Source organism: Mytilus edulis, chromosome 5, assembly GCF_963676685.1.
Source record: "Mytilus edulis chromosome 5, xbMytEdul2.2, whole genome shotgun sequence".
NCBI classification, from domain to species: Eukaryota; Metazoa; Mollusca; class Bivalvia; order Mytilida; family Mytilidae; genus Mytilus; species Mytilus edulis.
The window spans coordinates 47,761,095-47,776,185 of NC_092348.1; the positions used below are offsets into that span (position 1 = coordinate 47,761,095).

Here is a 15,091-nt window from a genome sequence, read left to right on the forward strand (position 1 = left end):
CTAGTACAATATTGGAATTTATTTCACGCTAACTTTTGGTTACTTTATGTGGGAAATATTATATTGCTATGCAATAATGAAAAATACAAAGGTTATGACCAAGAAATATCCAGGTTTAGATCAAGAAATGTACTCAAAAACTTCATAATGAATATAGTTATTGTCAGTTCTTATCCTAGTTTGCAATTTTAATTTACTGATAAGTGAAAAATTATCTGAAAAAAAAAATGAGTTGAAATTTCTGATATTTTGAATTTTTGCTCCTAAACCAGATATTATGGATTGGGTAAACTTAGTGTAATGTACAACATATGAATTATAAAATGGAGAATGGAAATGGGCAATACGTCAAAGAGACAAAAACCAGGCCAAAGATGAAAACAGCCAGAGGCCATCAATGGGCCTTTAACACAATGAGAAAACCCCCAACCCAAGGAGGGTTTCAGCCTGCCCCTAATAAAAAATGTGTACAAGTTTAGATAAAATGGACGTCACACTGAACCCTGAAACATATAAATGATCTAAAATTAAAGACTAACAAAGGCCAGAGGCTCCTGATATACGCCTTTATGCTGCTATTATTTTACAAATCTTTTTTATTCATAAACAGTCAGTGATGCAGCTTATAAAAGTTATGCAAGTAATATCAGTAGTGCCTTTAAAACAAGTCATGTGACTTATTCCTTACCGTGTGACATTTCTATTTTAGGAGACAATGACATCAGTAGTTCTGCCATTAAAACAGGTGTACTATATCTAGAGGATCCGATGGAGCCTGTAAGTGTATATAAAGTCATTGGTTTATTCACACATCGTGGGTTTTTTAAGGAATAAAAGACATCTGTTTAATTAAAATTTACTTTAATACTGGTTTCTGAAAATTTCATCTTCAACTTTCCAGTTTGATTAGACAAGCAGGTTTCTGTTTGGAACAGTTTATGTTTATATTGCGGGGAAAGTGTAGAAATTGGATTAGAGTGTGGTGCTCGTTTTCACCATAAGTATCCATGTTTTCTGCAGTTGATGTTCAAGTCTTTATATTTTTGCAGTAAACTGATATTTCTATATGAAGATAACATCAAAAGTAAAATATTCTAAGCTTGAAAAAGTGTTTCTTTGAAGAAATTCATCTGAAAAGTTAGATTAAAGGCTATTTGAAATTTCGTGAAGTTTTGTCAAAGGGGGACACATATTTGCCGTTTTTACACATCTATTTAAAACCAAATAACTGCAGCTTTAAACAATATCAATTTCATTATAGATGAATAGCAGACATTTCAAAGGTGTAAAGAACTGAAATTTAGGGTAATCAGTCAAAGAATTACATAGAAATACTTCTATGAAATCATGTTTTCATTCAGGGAATTGGCCAAAAAACATTGTCTGTTTTTCTGTCCTGTGCGGAAAGTGCAGAAATCTTGTCTAAGTTTAAAAAATAATCATATTTTAAAAAATAATCATATTTGTTATAAATATATAATTTACCAGCATATTTCTTCCATTTCACCCATCCTTTGAAGTTTTTACACTTCAAAATCATAACACAGTGAAATTCTGTCCCCTGCAATTATGCGCACCCCACTCTAGCTATGAAACATTTTACAGTCGTCAGCTGGGCAATTGGATGATAAAATATATTTACCCAGCCTAAATTCTGATCTCCTTGGGCAACTGTTAAGTTTCATAAAATTGAGAATGGAAATGGGGAATGTGCCAAAGAGACAACAACCCGACCTTAGAGCAGACAACAGCAGAAGGTCATCAACAGGTCTTCAATGCAACGAGAAATTCCCGCACCCAGAGGCATCCTTCAGCTGGCCCCTAAACAAATATATACTAGTCATCCCTGATAATAGCCCTTGAACTTCAGCAACAGCAGAGACATTCATGTCTTCTAGTTTATTAAAATTGCAATATGCAAGATATGAGGATTTCTATGAGTTAGTAGTGTAAACTATTTGTATATTTCAAAAGGTAGAAATCCTATCAATATCTTTAGCAATTGGTCAACTATATTTGGTGTATGGTATATTTGTATGGTGTATATGTCTGTCTAACAGGATTTATCTGAAACCGTCCTCATCGTCATAAATCTTTAAAAATGTTAAGTTAATGTGATACCTGTAGTAAAACCTTTATGTTTAAGACTTTCCAAAGTAAGGTAAGTAAAGTAGGCAAGACTTTGCAGTGTATGTAATCTTCTTGATTTATAAACTGTTTTTGCTTTTAAACAGCTTTTTTGGTAGGTTCTGCTAGTAAAATTGTGATTATAATACTGAGTCCTTAAAGGGTTTCTCTCATCTATATAGATACAGGATACCATCATTGATGTGGTGAAGTTCATATGCCCATTGAATAAAATGTATTTCTCATTATTTGAGCCTAATTATTCCCTTATTAAATTATAATATGGTAATGAAATGAAAATTAAATTTTAAATTTATGTAATAAAAGTTATGTCTTTATTTAATTAAGGAATCAAAAGTAAGTCATTTAAACTGAAATAAACATGCAACATTTCTAATCTACTGATTGTCTCAATTTCTGTAACTTCTGAAATAATTGAAAGATTTATATTAATATCTGTTGTCATACTAACATTGAAACCTTTATCACTCATTAAATTGTACAGAATATGAATAAAGAGTTCATTTTAATTTTAATACTTGCATGGTTTTTGACAAAATCTAATTTATAATATAAGGCATTATTTCTATAACAAAAGATTTCCAGAACCTGTCTCTCTCTTAACAAAGTAACAAATTGACAGACTAGAGTCACTGAAATGCGATCAATTCTAATTTGTATGCCCCGCCTATGACATTTGGGTCATTATGATTCTGATCTATAAGTCTTTTCTTCTGTTCTCCCTGTATCATGTAAATGTAGAGCTAGTTTACCATGAAGTTGTAGTCGCATCAACTAAAAGTTCTGTACTTTTATAGATTATCGTTGATCATCTCACTGAGATTGCTTTTCTGGCTTGAGCCAGGACAGCGAAAGCGAGAAAAGCAATCGAGTTGAGATGACCAATGATAATCTGTTTATCGCTATTTTACATATGACGACATTGTCAATTTCATGTCAATTTCATTAGCAACGCCACGTGTCTCCTTTGTTTCTAACGATAATTTTCCATCTCAAGCGAGTAGCATGATATGAAAAAGTTATCACAAAAAAAAGATCATAGGAAAAATGCACAAAATAACGATAAACATGTTCATTTTAATATGGACTTTTTTAAGTTGATACAAAAAAAATGTTTTGACAGGGATTTTGCAATTCACTGAATATGGAAATGTGATCGTGTGGGCAGAGCAAGGTGTTCGCTGGTGACTGGACACATTTTCTTGTGTACTATTACAACATTTTAACTTATTTTCATTCTTTGAGCATTACAGAAAAAGCTGAGGGTCTTATTGACCCAAATTACACACTTTTTAACTTCTAGTTGAAACTTATAATTGTGTAACATTTTTGAATTGAGATTGCATGAAATTAAAACCCTACAGCTCTGACTTCGTACTTTTCATAAATTTTATTGTTAAAAAAAATAGTGCAACGAAGAATTCATTCTAAGATCCTATCCAATAATTAAATTAATGATAAATGAGTACAATTTTGCAATAAAATTAACATCAATCTAATATAAAAAAGAAGATGTGGTATGATTGCCAATGAGACAACTATCCACAAAAGACCAAAATGACACAGACATTAACAACTATAGGTCACCGTACGGCCTTCAACAATGAGCAAAGCCCATACCACATAGTCATAGACTGTCAAATGCTTATTGATTTTAAATAACATTGTTTATGTCCATTTGCAAATGACCTTAACCAGTCAAATAACAATTCTATGTTGCCATTTATTGGAATAATAACTTTAAGACCTATTTGTCTGTCTATTAATATTAGCATTTGTGTCAGTTAAACTCAGTATTTTGTCTTGTTTTGTAAACTCATTCATTCCCATACTTTTATTGTCGAGCCTGCAACTTTTGTTGCAGAAAGCTCGACATAGGGATAGTGATCCGGGGGTGGCGTTAGCTCACTTCTTAAAAGCTTTATATTTTAGAAGGTGGAAGACCCGGGATGCTTCATACTTTGTATATAGATGCTTCCTGTTATGAAGTTTCCGTCAGTCACATGTCCAATGTCCTTGACCTCATTTTCATGGTTCAGTGACCACTTGAAAGAAAGTTCAAATTTTTTGTAATGTTGAATTCTCTCATATTATAAATAATAGGTTTACCTAATTTGATATGTGCGTACCTTGCAAGGTCATCATGACAGTTTTCACTTGACCTCGACCTCATTTCATGGATCAGTGAACAAGGTTAAGTTTTGGTGGTCAAGTCCATATCTCAGATACTATAAACAATAGGGCTAGTATATTCGGTGTATGGAAGGACTGTAAGGTGTACATGTCCAACTGGCAGGTGTCATCTGACCTTGACCTCATTTTCATGGTTCAGTGGTTATGGTTAAATTTTTGTGTTTTGGTCTGTTTTTCTCATACTATATGCAATAGGTCTACTATATTTGTTGTATGGAATGATTGTAAGGTGTACATGTCTAGCGGGCAGATGTCATGTGACCTTGACCTCATTTTCATGGTTCAGTGGTCAAAGTTAATTTTTTGAGTTTTGGTCTTTTTATCTAATACTATATGCCATAGGTCAACTATATTTAGTGTATGGAAATATTTTATGATCTTTACGTCAGTCGCGAAGGTTTTATTTGACCTTGACGTCATTTTCACGGTTGATTGCACAGTGTTAAGGTTTTGTGTTTTGGTCTATTTTTCTTAAACTATAAGTAATGGGTCAACTATATATATTGTATAGAAGCATTGTTAGCTGTACATGTCTGCCTGGCATGGTTCATCTGACCTTGACCTCATTTTCAAGGTTCATTGGTCTTTGTTTAGTTATCTTGGTTAATGTTAAGTTTATGTGACAGTTGTAATAAAGCTTGTAATAAAGCTTAGCTTTATACTTAGGACTATCAACATAATATCAATGATTAGTATAGAAGGCGAGACATTTCAGCGTGTGCACTCTTGTTGCTTTAAACATCAAGTTATCTCCTTTTTCAGCCAACAATTTTGGTTTTTCAAATGTTAGAATTTCAAAAACAAAAACATAAACCTATCTTAAAGTTGTCCATGATTTTGATGAGTTATACATTTATAATGAAGAAGTCTTATCTCGTGACTTTTAAACTTTAGATTTCAAATATTTTGGCCACGAGCATTACTGAAGAGACATGTATTGTCGAAATGCGCATCTGGTGCTGGAAAATTGGTACCGTTTATGTTATTAAATGAAGTACAGCAGTTAAAGTTATGTTCCTATGTGTTAGATGTCCTAGTGTGCATAGAGTTTTTGTGACTTGGTGTTTGGTTTTCAAGTGTATATAAAGATTTTGTGTCCCAAATTAATACACCATATATGCAAATATTTGTCAATTTCATTTATGAATATGATACAACATTTTTGTGTATTTTGAATCTAGATACATGTAGCAGACAGGCTAAGCATATCTAATTTGGTAGTTACAATTTGTATATTTATATTGTAGGTATGGCATCCTCATTTCTTTGCTTTGACAGCATTTAGATTATTTTACACCAAAGAAACGGACCAAGACAATGATGATGAGATTGATGAAGATTTACTGTCTCAATCTCAAACACAGGTCAGTTTTAGTAAAAAAATATCAGAGAATGGAGATTTAAAAAAACCTTTTTTTTCCATGATTTTGGAGGGATGAAAAGGGATGCATGTTATACACAACTGCGCACTATACAAGACTAACTAAGGTAAACAAAAACCTTACAATTAATGACTGCATTAGTTAGCATCTAAGTTTTTGTAGAATTTATTTCGAATCAAATAACATATTTTACAATCACTCTTAGACAAAGTATAAACCAATTTGCTCACAAATGATTAATTTAATTGGAATTTTTGGATCATGTTATTTTAACATTTAAATATACCTTATTTAAAGGGCTTATATTAAAAAAGGAGATGTGGTAGGATTTCCAAGGAGACAAGTAAAAAAAAGTTCAAATGAAGTGGATATAAGCGACCATAGGCAACTGTATGGCCTTCAACAATGAGAAAAAAACATACTGTATGGTTGTTGGCCATAAAAGGCCCAGACATGAAAAAATATGAAACAATTCAATTTTAGAAAACGAGCAAAACAGTTTACGTAAACAAATATGAAAGACATGAACCAACTCCCACCACAGGCTTCTGACTAGGGACAGGAACATTAAGAATGGTTGGGTCGTACATGTTTGTGAGTGCTTATTCCTCCTCCTAACCTGGGACAGTGGTTTAATAGTTTATTTGCATGCTATGTCTTATTACAGAACCAGTCCAGTACAGAATTGCATTACAGTGAGAAATGGTTCCATGGCAAGTTAGAAGGGGGTCGCAGGAAGGCTGATGAGTTATTAAACAACCATAGTTACCTTGGAGACGGTACTTTTCTAGTCAGAGAAAGTGAAACTTTCATAGGAGATTATTCTTTGTCCTTCTGGTAAGATACTTCTACAATAGGCAAATTGTTTCTTCTATAATTTATTGTATTGATGTAGTTTAATACAAACATGTAGAAAAAATGGGGCACACGTGTGTCAACTACTTTCTTTGGTAAATAGATATAGGAAGATGTGGTGTGAGTGCCAATGAGACAACTCTCCATCCAAATAACAATTTAAAAAAGTAAACCATTATTTGTTAATGTACAGCCTATAACACAGAGCCTTCACATTGGGTCACACTGAACAACAAATAACCAATTATGTCATAGTAAAAACAATATTAACATAGTTTAATAGATGAGGGGGGATAGGACCTTTATCGGGACTCCGGGATCGGGTGTTTTTAAGCTCGGGATTTCGGGAGTGACCCTTTCGGGATCCGGGAATTCTTTTTTCGAATTTCGGGACCTCGGGATTTCGTATTTTTTAAGCCCGGGATTTCGGGATTTCGTGTTTTTAATCTCGGGATTTCGGGATCAAGACCCCTCCTAACCCCCCTCATAGATGCTATTCTTTACACTTCTCTGAACATTTAAATCTGTTGATGATCTGTAGCCAAATCCATGAAAATTTATGAATCCCCTTTTTATGCCTTTTTTAAAATTTGTATATCCTTCTGTTTTCAGGAGACGTGGAGAAACTCAGCATTGTAGAATTAAAACCAAACAAGAGTTAGGGCAGTTGAAATATTACTTGATAGAGACAGCATTATTTGACAGTTTATATGATCTTATCACAAACTACCGACACAACCCAGTACGAGGACAAGATTTCTCTATGCGTCTTTCAGAACCTGTTCCTCAGATTAACAGTCATGAAGGAAAAGAGTATGTCTGTTTTTAGAATGTTAGAATAAGGGCCGGGTTAGGGGTAAAGGCAGCACAGCAGCTTTTTAAGTGTTTTTTTTTAATTTGTTTATTTTATGGATAGAATTTATCCTATAATTAAAACTCAAACAAAAACTTTAACCTTCTAAAAATTACTTTCCGATGCTTTAAACCATAAAAATAAATTCCCATGGAACCAAAATTAGAGACTTAACCAGAAATTTTTAACCCCATAAAGATTAATGTTTCTACTGAATTCAATTTTTTTTAATTTAAATTGACCATATATAAAAATCTGAAACATTGTTTTTTCACGTATTTTTATGTTCCTTATGGTGAAAGCTTATTTGGTATCTCTAAAGTTGGCAAAACTGATTTTCTTCCAGATATTGTCTTTTAGAAACATGCAGGTAATGGCAGTTTACCAACTATTTTGAAAAAAAAACACTTTTTTATTATCTCTCCTTTTAAATAGAAGAACATCTTTTTAAGTGACAAAGTTACAGTCAGCTTAATTTTCCTAAACTAGGCTGTTGTGCTGCCTTCACTGAAGATGGTGCTCCTTTTATTCATATATACAAACTTGATGAACAACACAGGTTTACAGGGCTGGCAAAAGTATGGTTTAAGTTGTGAAATTTGTCTTGAAAATGTCTTATTCACTCCTTTCATGAGCATATTATTGTCCTTGCAGAGCCACTGGTTCAAAGCAACATATGCAGCATACGCTAATTCTTGTGCAGCCCCTGATTCAAAGTAGCAGAAATATCAACCTTGCAGAGCCTTTAATTCAAAGCAGAATATGCCTATTTTTCCTGATTCCTTGAATTAAAACAGCATATTTTTTTCTTTTCAAAGCTTCTGATGCAAAGCTGCATGGCTTTAGTTTTGCCATTGCAAATTCTTATTTCCTGGTTATGACAGAGGCTTTAATCTTCTGCCTTTAGTATTGGTAAAAATCTAGCCGAAAAATACTAAGAAAATGTTGATAAATTATTCCTGGCTTATGTATATTTACATCATTTCAGATGGTACCATGACAACATGGAACGTGTAGACGCAGAAGACATGTTGAGACGAATACAGAATGATGGTGCCTTCCTTCTACGACGGGGAGCACAAAATAATTATGCAATATCATTCAGGTATTTTTCAGTCAAATTGAGTAAACTTGTGGTTGTAGGTCTTTCATTATGTCTTGGTGTAACTATATCTTTTGCAATCATATGATAGTAAGGAGATGATGTATGATTGCCAATGAGACAAATGAAGTGGAAGTTATAAATTTTGGGAAACTATATGACCCTCAACAATGAGAAAAACCAATACCATATAGTCCACTATAAAAGGCCACGACATGAAAAGTATGAAACAATTCAATTGAGAAAACTAATAGTCAGTGTTCTCCCCAGGATTTTTGGATAGCGCTGTGGTAAGCGCGTAATTTTTCGACAATTCTCAGTAACTTTGTCGCGATGCGCGGTTTGTTTGTAATTGATTTGTTATCTCCATTGTAAATTCATATAATCTCATATTATCTGTGTATAAAACCCAAGGAGAAGTCTTTTTCCATGATGAGTCTATACCAGACTGCCTACTGGTCCTGCGGAGTTACTTAATACAATGGAAATAATTGATTCAGAAATAGTAAACCAGTTGATGATGTGATCCGAAGTGAAAAATAAGCGGGAAATTTGAAAAAAATACGAAAAATATATAGCAACGCGTTTGCATTGGATAGCGCTGCGGTTAGTGCAATAGAACAGCAGGAAATTGGGATAGGGCTCAAAAGCGCAGCGCTAAAACGGCTTGGGGAGAGCACTGAACGGTCTAATTTATAACAAAACAATCAACGAAAAACAAATTATGACATACATGAAACAATGACAACTACTTTTGAGTGATAAAACTAACCAAAAACATAAAAAAAAATGGAAAATGGAAATGGGGAATGTGCCAAAGAGACAACCCGACCATAGAGCAGAAAACAGCCCATGTCCACCAATGGGTAAAAAACAAAATGATGACAACCTGAGGATATTTATGTTTAAATAAGGATATGTGGTATGATTGTGCTTGAAACAATTATCCAACATAGTCCAAAAGATGATGTCACAAATAACTCTAGATCACTGTAAAGCCTTCCACATAGAACAAAATCAATATTTGATAGTTAGATATAACTATAAGTCACTGCCTTCAACAAAGAACAAAACCAATATTTTATTTTTAGCTATGAAATTCCACGTCTTGGCAAAAAATGAAACAATCCAAAACAGATTTCATCTAGAATACTTCTTAATATTTGTTTAAATCTTTTTTCAGGGCTGATAATAAAGTAAAGCATTGTCGTATAGAAGTAGACGGCAGATTATTTGTGATAGGAGAAGCGCAGTTTGAAAGTTTAGTGGATTTAGTGCAATACTATGAAAAGAATCCATTATATAATCGTATCAAGTTAAAGTATCCTGTTAACCAGACGGTAGTCGAAAGAAGGGGCTCTGTAAGTAACCATATACATGTGTGTATAATTCTTGATATCAAATTATAATTGTTAATGTAAAATGAAATAGTCAAGTAAGAAAACCATTCAAAAATAACAAGTCTAGAGAGAGGGAGTTATTTTAATTTTATGATTTGATAGTTTGATAAAATTAAATTGACATAAAACTTAGATAGAAAAAAAATGATATCAAATTTAATTAAGAGAGAGAAAAATAGCAGCAGCCTGCAATTTTGAAAAAAAAGAGATTTCGGTTTAATTTGAGGTTTTTATTTTGTTAATTATCACATGAGGAAGGTTTGTCAAATTATTATGATAATGATTAATTTCAGGTTGAGCGTCCCCCACCTGTGGATGTGGGTTTGACCTATACCAAATCAATGTTAAAAATATTTCAATTAGTAAAAAACGTAATTTTCATCATATGATCGACTGGACTTATTAACAATCTGAATGCCATGAAAACAGAGAGAAAATAAACCTATAAACTATATATTATTAATTCTGAATTTCTTTTAACTAGTTTTTTCTTTCAAAATATATTTTCACTTAATTAACATACTTCCCTAAGGAATGAACATTTTAAAATCTACATTTGCCTATTTTTTCAAGGTGGTACCTAACACTACAGGGAGATAACTCTGTAAAATCAGCTAAACGTTTTAATTACGTTGTGTTGTTAAGGGAATATTAAGATTCTCAATGATCAAAATAAGTGTTTGTCAAACTGCTATATAACCAGTGTAATTTTTCTGATAAAACGGTTGGTTCAAATTTTTTGAAATTTTTATATATTTTTGTAAAAGGGTCAAAGTAAATACTTTGTCAAAATTTTAAGAAAATTAAACGAGCCAAATTAGTTTTAGTTAAAGTGTTGGGTACCACTTTAAATGCATAAAACATGTATGAACCTTAAATTCCAGGATTCAAGTGTTTCAGGGGGAGCTATGGGTATGAATTACGTGAATCCAAATGACCTTTCCAAGGTAACCGCCTTGCAAGTCATGCATGCATGACCACCTGACGTAGTCCTATATGTATTTGGTTTATGGTTTAATTATATTTGCATGAGAATAGAATGCGTACTGTGTTTGCATAATTTGTGTATTTTTGATACATTTCAGTCTTAAGTTTTTATAGTCGTGGTGGAAATTTGTTTATTATATGAATATTCAGAATGCATTATACATTATACACAATGTAATTCAGTTAAAAATCGTTCTTTCTGAAGTTGAGTTTATCTTTGTGAGTTAGGGTGATTACTAGCGATTTAACGTGATAACGACCCAATCATATAGTATTGCAGAAGGTTGTTTCTCTAATTTTTTGCTATTTTCACATTTCCTGACCGGTGTGAGAAAAATATTTCTCCTCACTAGTGAAAAATCTGTTCTCGGCAAATGATTAGTCGAAATTTGATTATGACGTCAAAATGTTTTGTTTTCTTCTCAATTTTCCTATTGTGACGTCATGAAAAAAGGCGACCTTGCCTGATGACGTCGCATATAAAGAGCACAATTTTCTGAAAATCTTTGAAAAAGAACGATAAAAAGCATTAGAGAAACAGATTCCGACACTATAACTCGTGTATTACGATATTTCTCCACTCTCGACAGCTAAATTTTATTATTTAAAGGGGTCAGCAAGCCTCGCGCTTTAAATAATAAAATTTAACTGTCTCGAGTGGAGAAATATCGTAATACACTTGTTGCAGTGTAAGAATCTATATTTCTGATGAACTCATCATAGAGATAACATGCTTAAAATGGTGTACGCCAGACATGCGTTTTGTTTTTATTAGACTTATCAGTTAGCTCAAATCAAAAAGGTTCAAATGGTGGAATAAAGTACGAAGTTGACGAGCATTGAAGACCCTAAATTCTGAAAGGTTTTGCCAAATACAGCTGTAGTAATTTATTCCTGGGGTAGAAAAGCCTTGGTATTTAAAAAAAAATAAAAATTTTTGTAAACAGTTTATTTATAATTATGACCAGAGTGAGTCGCTAAAAATCACACACATTCACCTGGGAAAATCAACACCCAGATTTCAAATGATGTTTAACTGAATCTATCTTTGTGTATTGTAAAAGCAATATTTGTGTACTGTAGTTACCACAATATATGTACTAAGGCATGCACATTTTTATTCCAACAGACAATGTTTTTTGGGGTTATGTCAGGGGTAATTATTTCGGGATTATAACTATTCATTTATTAATCTTAGAAGTTCAACTTATCCTCTACGATACTGCATTTAGAAATTTATATGCTCCATGCTCCATGAATAAATATTTTTGGTATGTAATGATGACGACCAGGATACACTATACTATGTGGGAAGAACAATATTCTTTAACATAAGTTCAAATTTACTTATATAATATACTGTGGATTCATTTATTTTCGTGGGTACCAATTTTCGTGGTTTGAGGAAAACTTGCATATTCGTGGATATTTAATTTCGTGGTTTTGACAAAGTATGCATATATTCCTTTAGAAAATTTGCAATTCGTTGAATATTTAAATTCGTGGTTTCCCGGTACCCACGAAATCCATGAAAATTGGTATCCAACGAATAATAATGAATCCACAGTAATAGTATATTTTATGAAAAGAAAATTCTTGTTTGGTTTTGATACAACTTTACAACAAAGGGGCCTTAATATCAATAGAGTTTGGAATGGGTGTATTCAGCATTGTATTCAAAAACACTAATAGTATCAAATGTATTCAAATTTTAAAAAAGATTTGTAAAAACAAAATTTGAGTGAATGCTTTCAATGTACACATTACTATCAAGTTTGAAGTAAACATTTTCATGTGGTGTGATCCAAATTGGGTTCTGATTCCCTAATTGAAAAGCTATGAAGAATATTGCTGCTTAATTCTTACATGTCATACATCACAATAAGTATTGTACCACAGAAACCATTTATATGCTAGGAAATTTGCTTGCAATTGTCATATTAATTTGAAATTATGAATGTTATCAGGAGATAGGGTTTGACTTAATATTAGTCAATGAATCATAAATTTTAGTTAGAGTTCTTCAAACATAATTTTTTTTTTAATAAAAAGTATTGACCTCTTAACATTTGAATGGTTTCTGGTATTATCTGTTGTACAAAATATAATTATGAAAACAAATAGTTTGCACAGCTAGTTATGTCAACGATTTAAATACATAGCAAAATAAACAGTGCATTCATGGGAGTTGATCAATATGAAAGTTTATATAGCATTTTCATCATAACATTTAATGGAAAGTAAAATTTTAAATCAAATATGTTGTATATCTAGTACTGTCGATTCATTATTATTCACAGGGTATGAATTATCTTAGATTTCGATCATGAATTTAAGAATTATTTGGAAGTGCAATTTTTTATTGACTTATACTTATGCAAACTTAGGCAAAATCATGAATTTAAATATCTACAAAAATACAATGTTTTCTCAATCCACGAAAAAATTGTTACTCACAAAAATAAAAGAATTCACAATATTAATTTTACAATTTACATGTGATGAATATATTTAAAAAAAAAAAAAATGAGATTGATCTAAAAATAGAAGTTGAGGTAAAATAAGATTGTCTGAATTTTTGCTTTAATCATTTAATTCTGCGATTTCTACCCTGCAAGGCATTTGATCATGTTGATTTTTTTTGTTTTTGTAAATACGTGTACACATGTTCATATGATTTAATAGTGAGTTCTTGACTAGAAAAATATTATGAATTTGATAGCTAGGGACTATCCTAGGACCTATATAAGAACTTAACATTTATTGATACCTGTAAATATTTTGTAAATCTTTTGTTCATGTCTTTGATAAGGGTCTAGTATGATCAATTTTATTACATAGAAAAAGTTATGAATCTTTGATTAGAATGCTCAAAATTCTGATAACAAACAAATATCTGTTACAATTACCATTTTAAAGAAAACTTAAACTTTCATGATGAAAATTTCACATTTGTATGCATGAGATAAAGCATTAAAACCTGTAAATTTAAAGCTCAAAAGTTCAGAATACCAAAATAAAAAGATGATAAGGGAAAGTTTTATGTATGATAGTGCTTATGTCTACTTTTGCCTGTGACCTTTATGAGAATGATATGGTGGCAGAATGTGGCCAGTTTTCATATTTGTCTTTGAAATTTCATGAATCAAAAATGGGAAAACATGAGAAAACATGAAAACTCTCTAATCATATCTCTTTGCTTCTTGACAGTGTAATTCCTTGATGCTGCATGGGCAATTCAAGTAATTTTTAAAGGGGGGAGGGGTGTTACCAACCTAGGATAAAGCGAGGGGATGTTTGTTCTAACTATATTTCCCTATGCAAATGCATTGATTGTCAGACAAAGAGGTTCCAACACCCAGAACCACGGATCCGCCACTGTGCGGTCATTTTGTTTTGTCATTTTTGCCTTCACATTTTAGCTTTCGGAATATCAAAAACACGATAATGAAATGGCCACATCATGCCACCATATGAATGGATTATTGCTAAAATCATTCTCTTGCAGGCGTATGTGTACTTTAAAACTTACATATAGTACATTATTGCTATACATTTGTCACAATTTATACATCATTTTGGTATTGGTATCATGCCATTTTATACATTTATATTTAAAGCTTCAGCATGCTATGGAATTGTGGTAATTTTTTGCATGATATTTGCATGTGCTCGTGCTTTGTAGGTACTTATACCAGATGACGATGAAAATAGTATCTATGGCGATGGAATATATCACAGTCCAAATCAGTTGGTATCCAAGGTAACACAGATTTGACCATGATGCATTTATTTTACTAATTTTCCTTTCATTATTTTTTATGCTCATACTTGTTGAAGTGGAGTTTGTGTAGTTTGTTAATTGTTTCATAAATTAGTTGGGTAGAAAAATAAAAGCTGAATCTAGAATTACACTTTTTCACGGATCCAAAAAAAATAGTAATTAATTCCTGAGTCGGGATAAGTGTTTATCCTGAAATCCTGAAATCCTCCCAAAATAAAGGCTAAATCCTTTCATCTCAAAAATTTCATAGAATTCTTAGAAATGGTTTTCTGCATCTCTTATTTGTTTTGGGCCAGATGAGACTTCTTGACTGTCATATAGAAAACAGGGTAGTAATCTTGTACATATATATATAGCAATAACTCTTATTAAACTTCTATGTCATGA

General features: G+C 32.1%; 1 protein-coding gene across 38 annotated transcripts in view; it reads left to right on the forward strand.

Annotated features, from left to right (window-relative positions):
- Window positions 1-15,091, forward strand: part of LOC139523818 (1-phosphatidylinositol 4,5-bisphosphate phosphodiesterase gamma-1-like) — an 84,219-nt gene that overhangs the window by 39,541 nt on the left and 29,587 nt on the right. For 9 of the 38 annotated variants that reach the window (XM_071318106.1, XM_071318107.1, XM_071318116.1 and 6 more), the window contains exons 15-23: window positions 710-777; window positions 2,147-2,161; window positions 5,589-5,705; window positions 6,391-6,560; window positions 7,191-7,391; window positions 8,420-8,536; window positions 9,717-9,894; window positions 10,227-10,304; window positions 14,606-14,683. In XM_071318106.1, the coding sequence (XP_071174207.1) occupies window positions 710-777; window positions 2,147-2,161; window positions 5,589-5,705; window positions 6,391-6,560; window positions 7,191-7,391; window positions 8,420-8,536; window positions 9,717-9,894; window positions 10,227-10,304; window positions 14,606-14,683 (1,022 nt within the window). Of the gene's footprint in view, window positions 1-709; window positions 778-2,146; window positions 2,162-5,588; window positions 5,706-6,390; window positions 6,561-7,190; window positions 7,392-8,419; window positions 8,537-9,716; window positions 9,895-10,226; window positions 10,305-10,817; window positions 10,881-14,605; window positions 14,684-15,091 lie in introns of all 38 variants that reach the window. The other 29 variants (XM_071318117.1, XM_071318118.1, XM_071318122.1 and 26 more) reach the window with 7 other exon arrangements.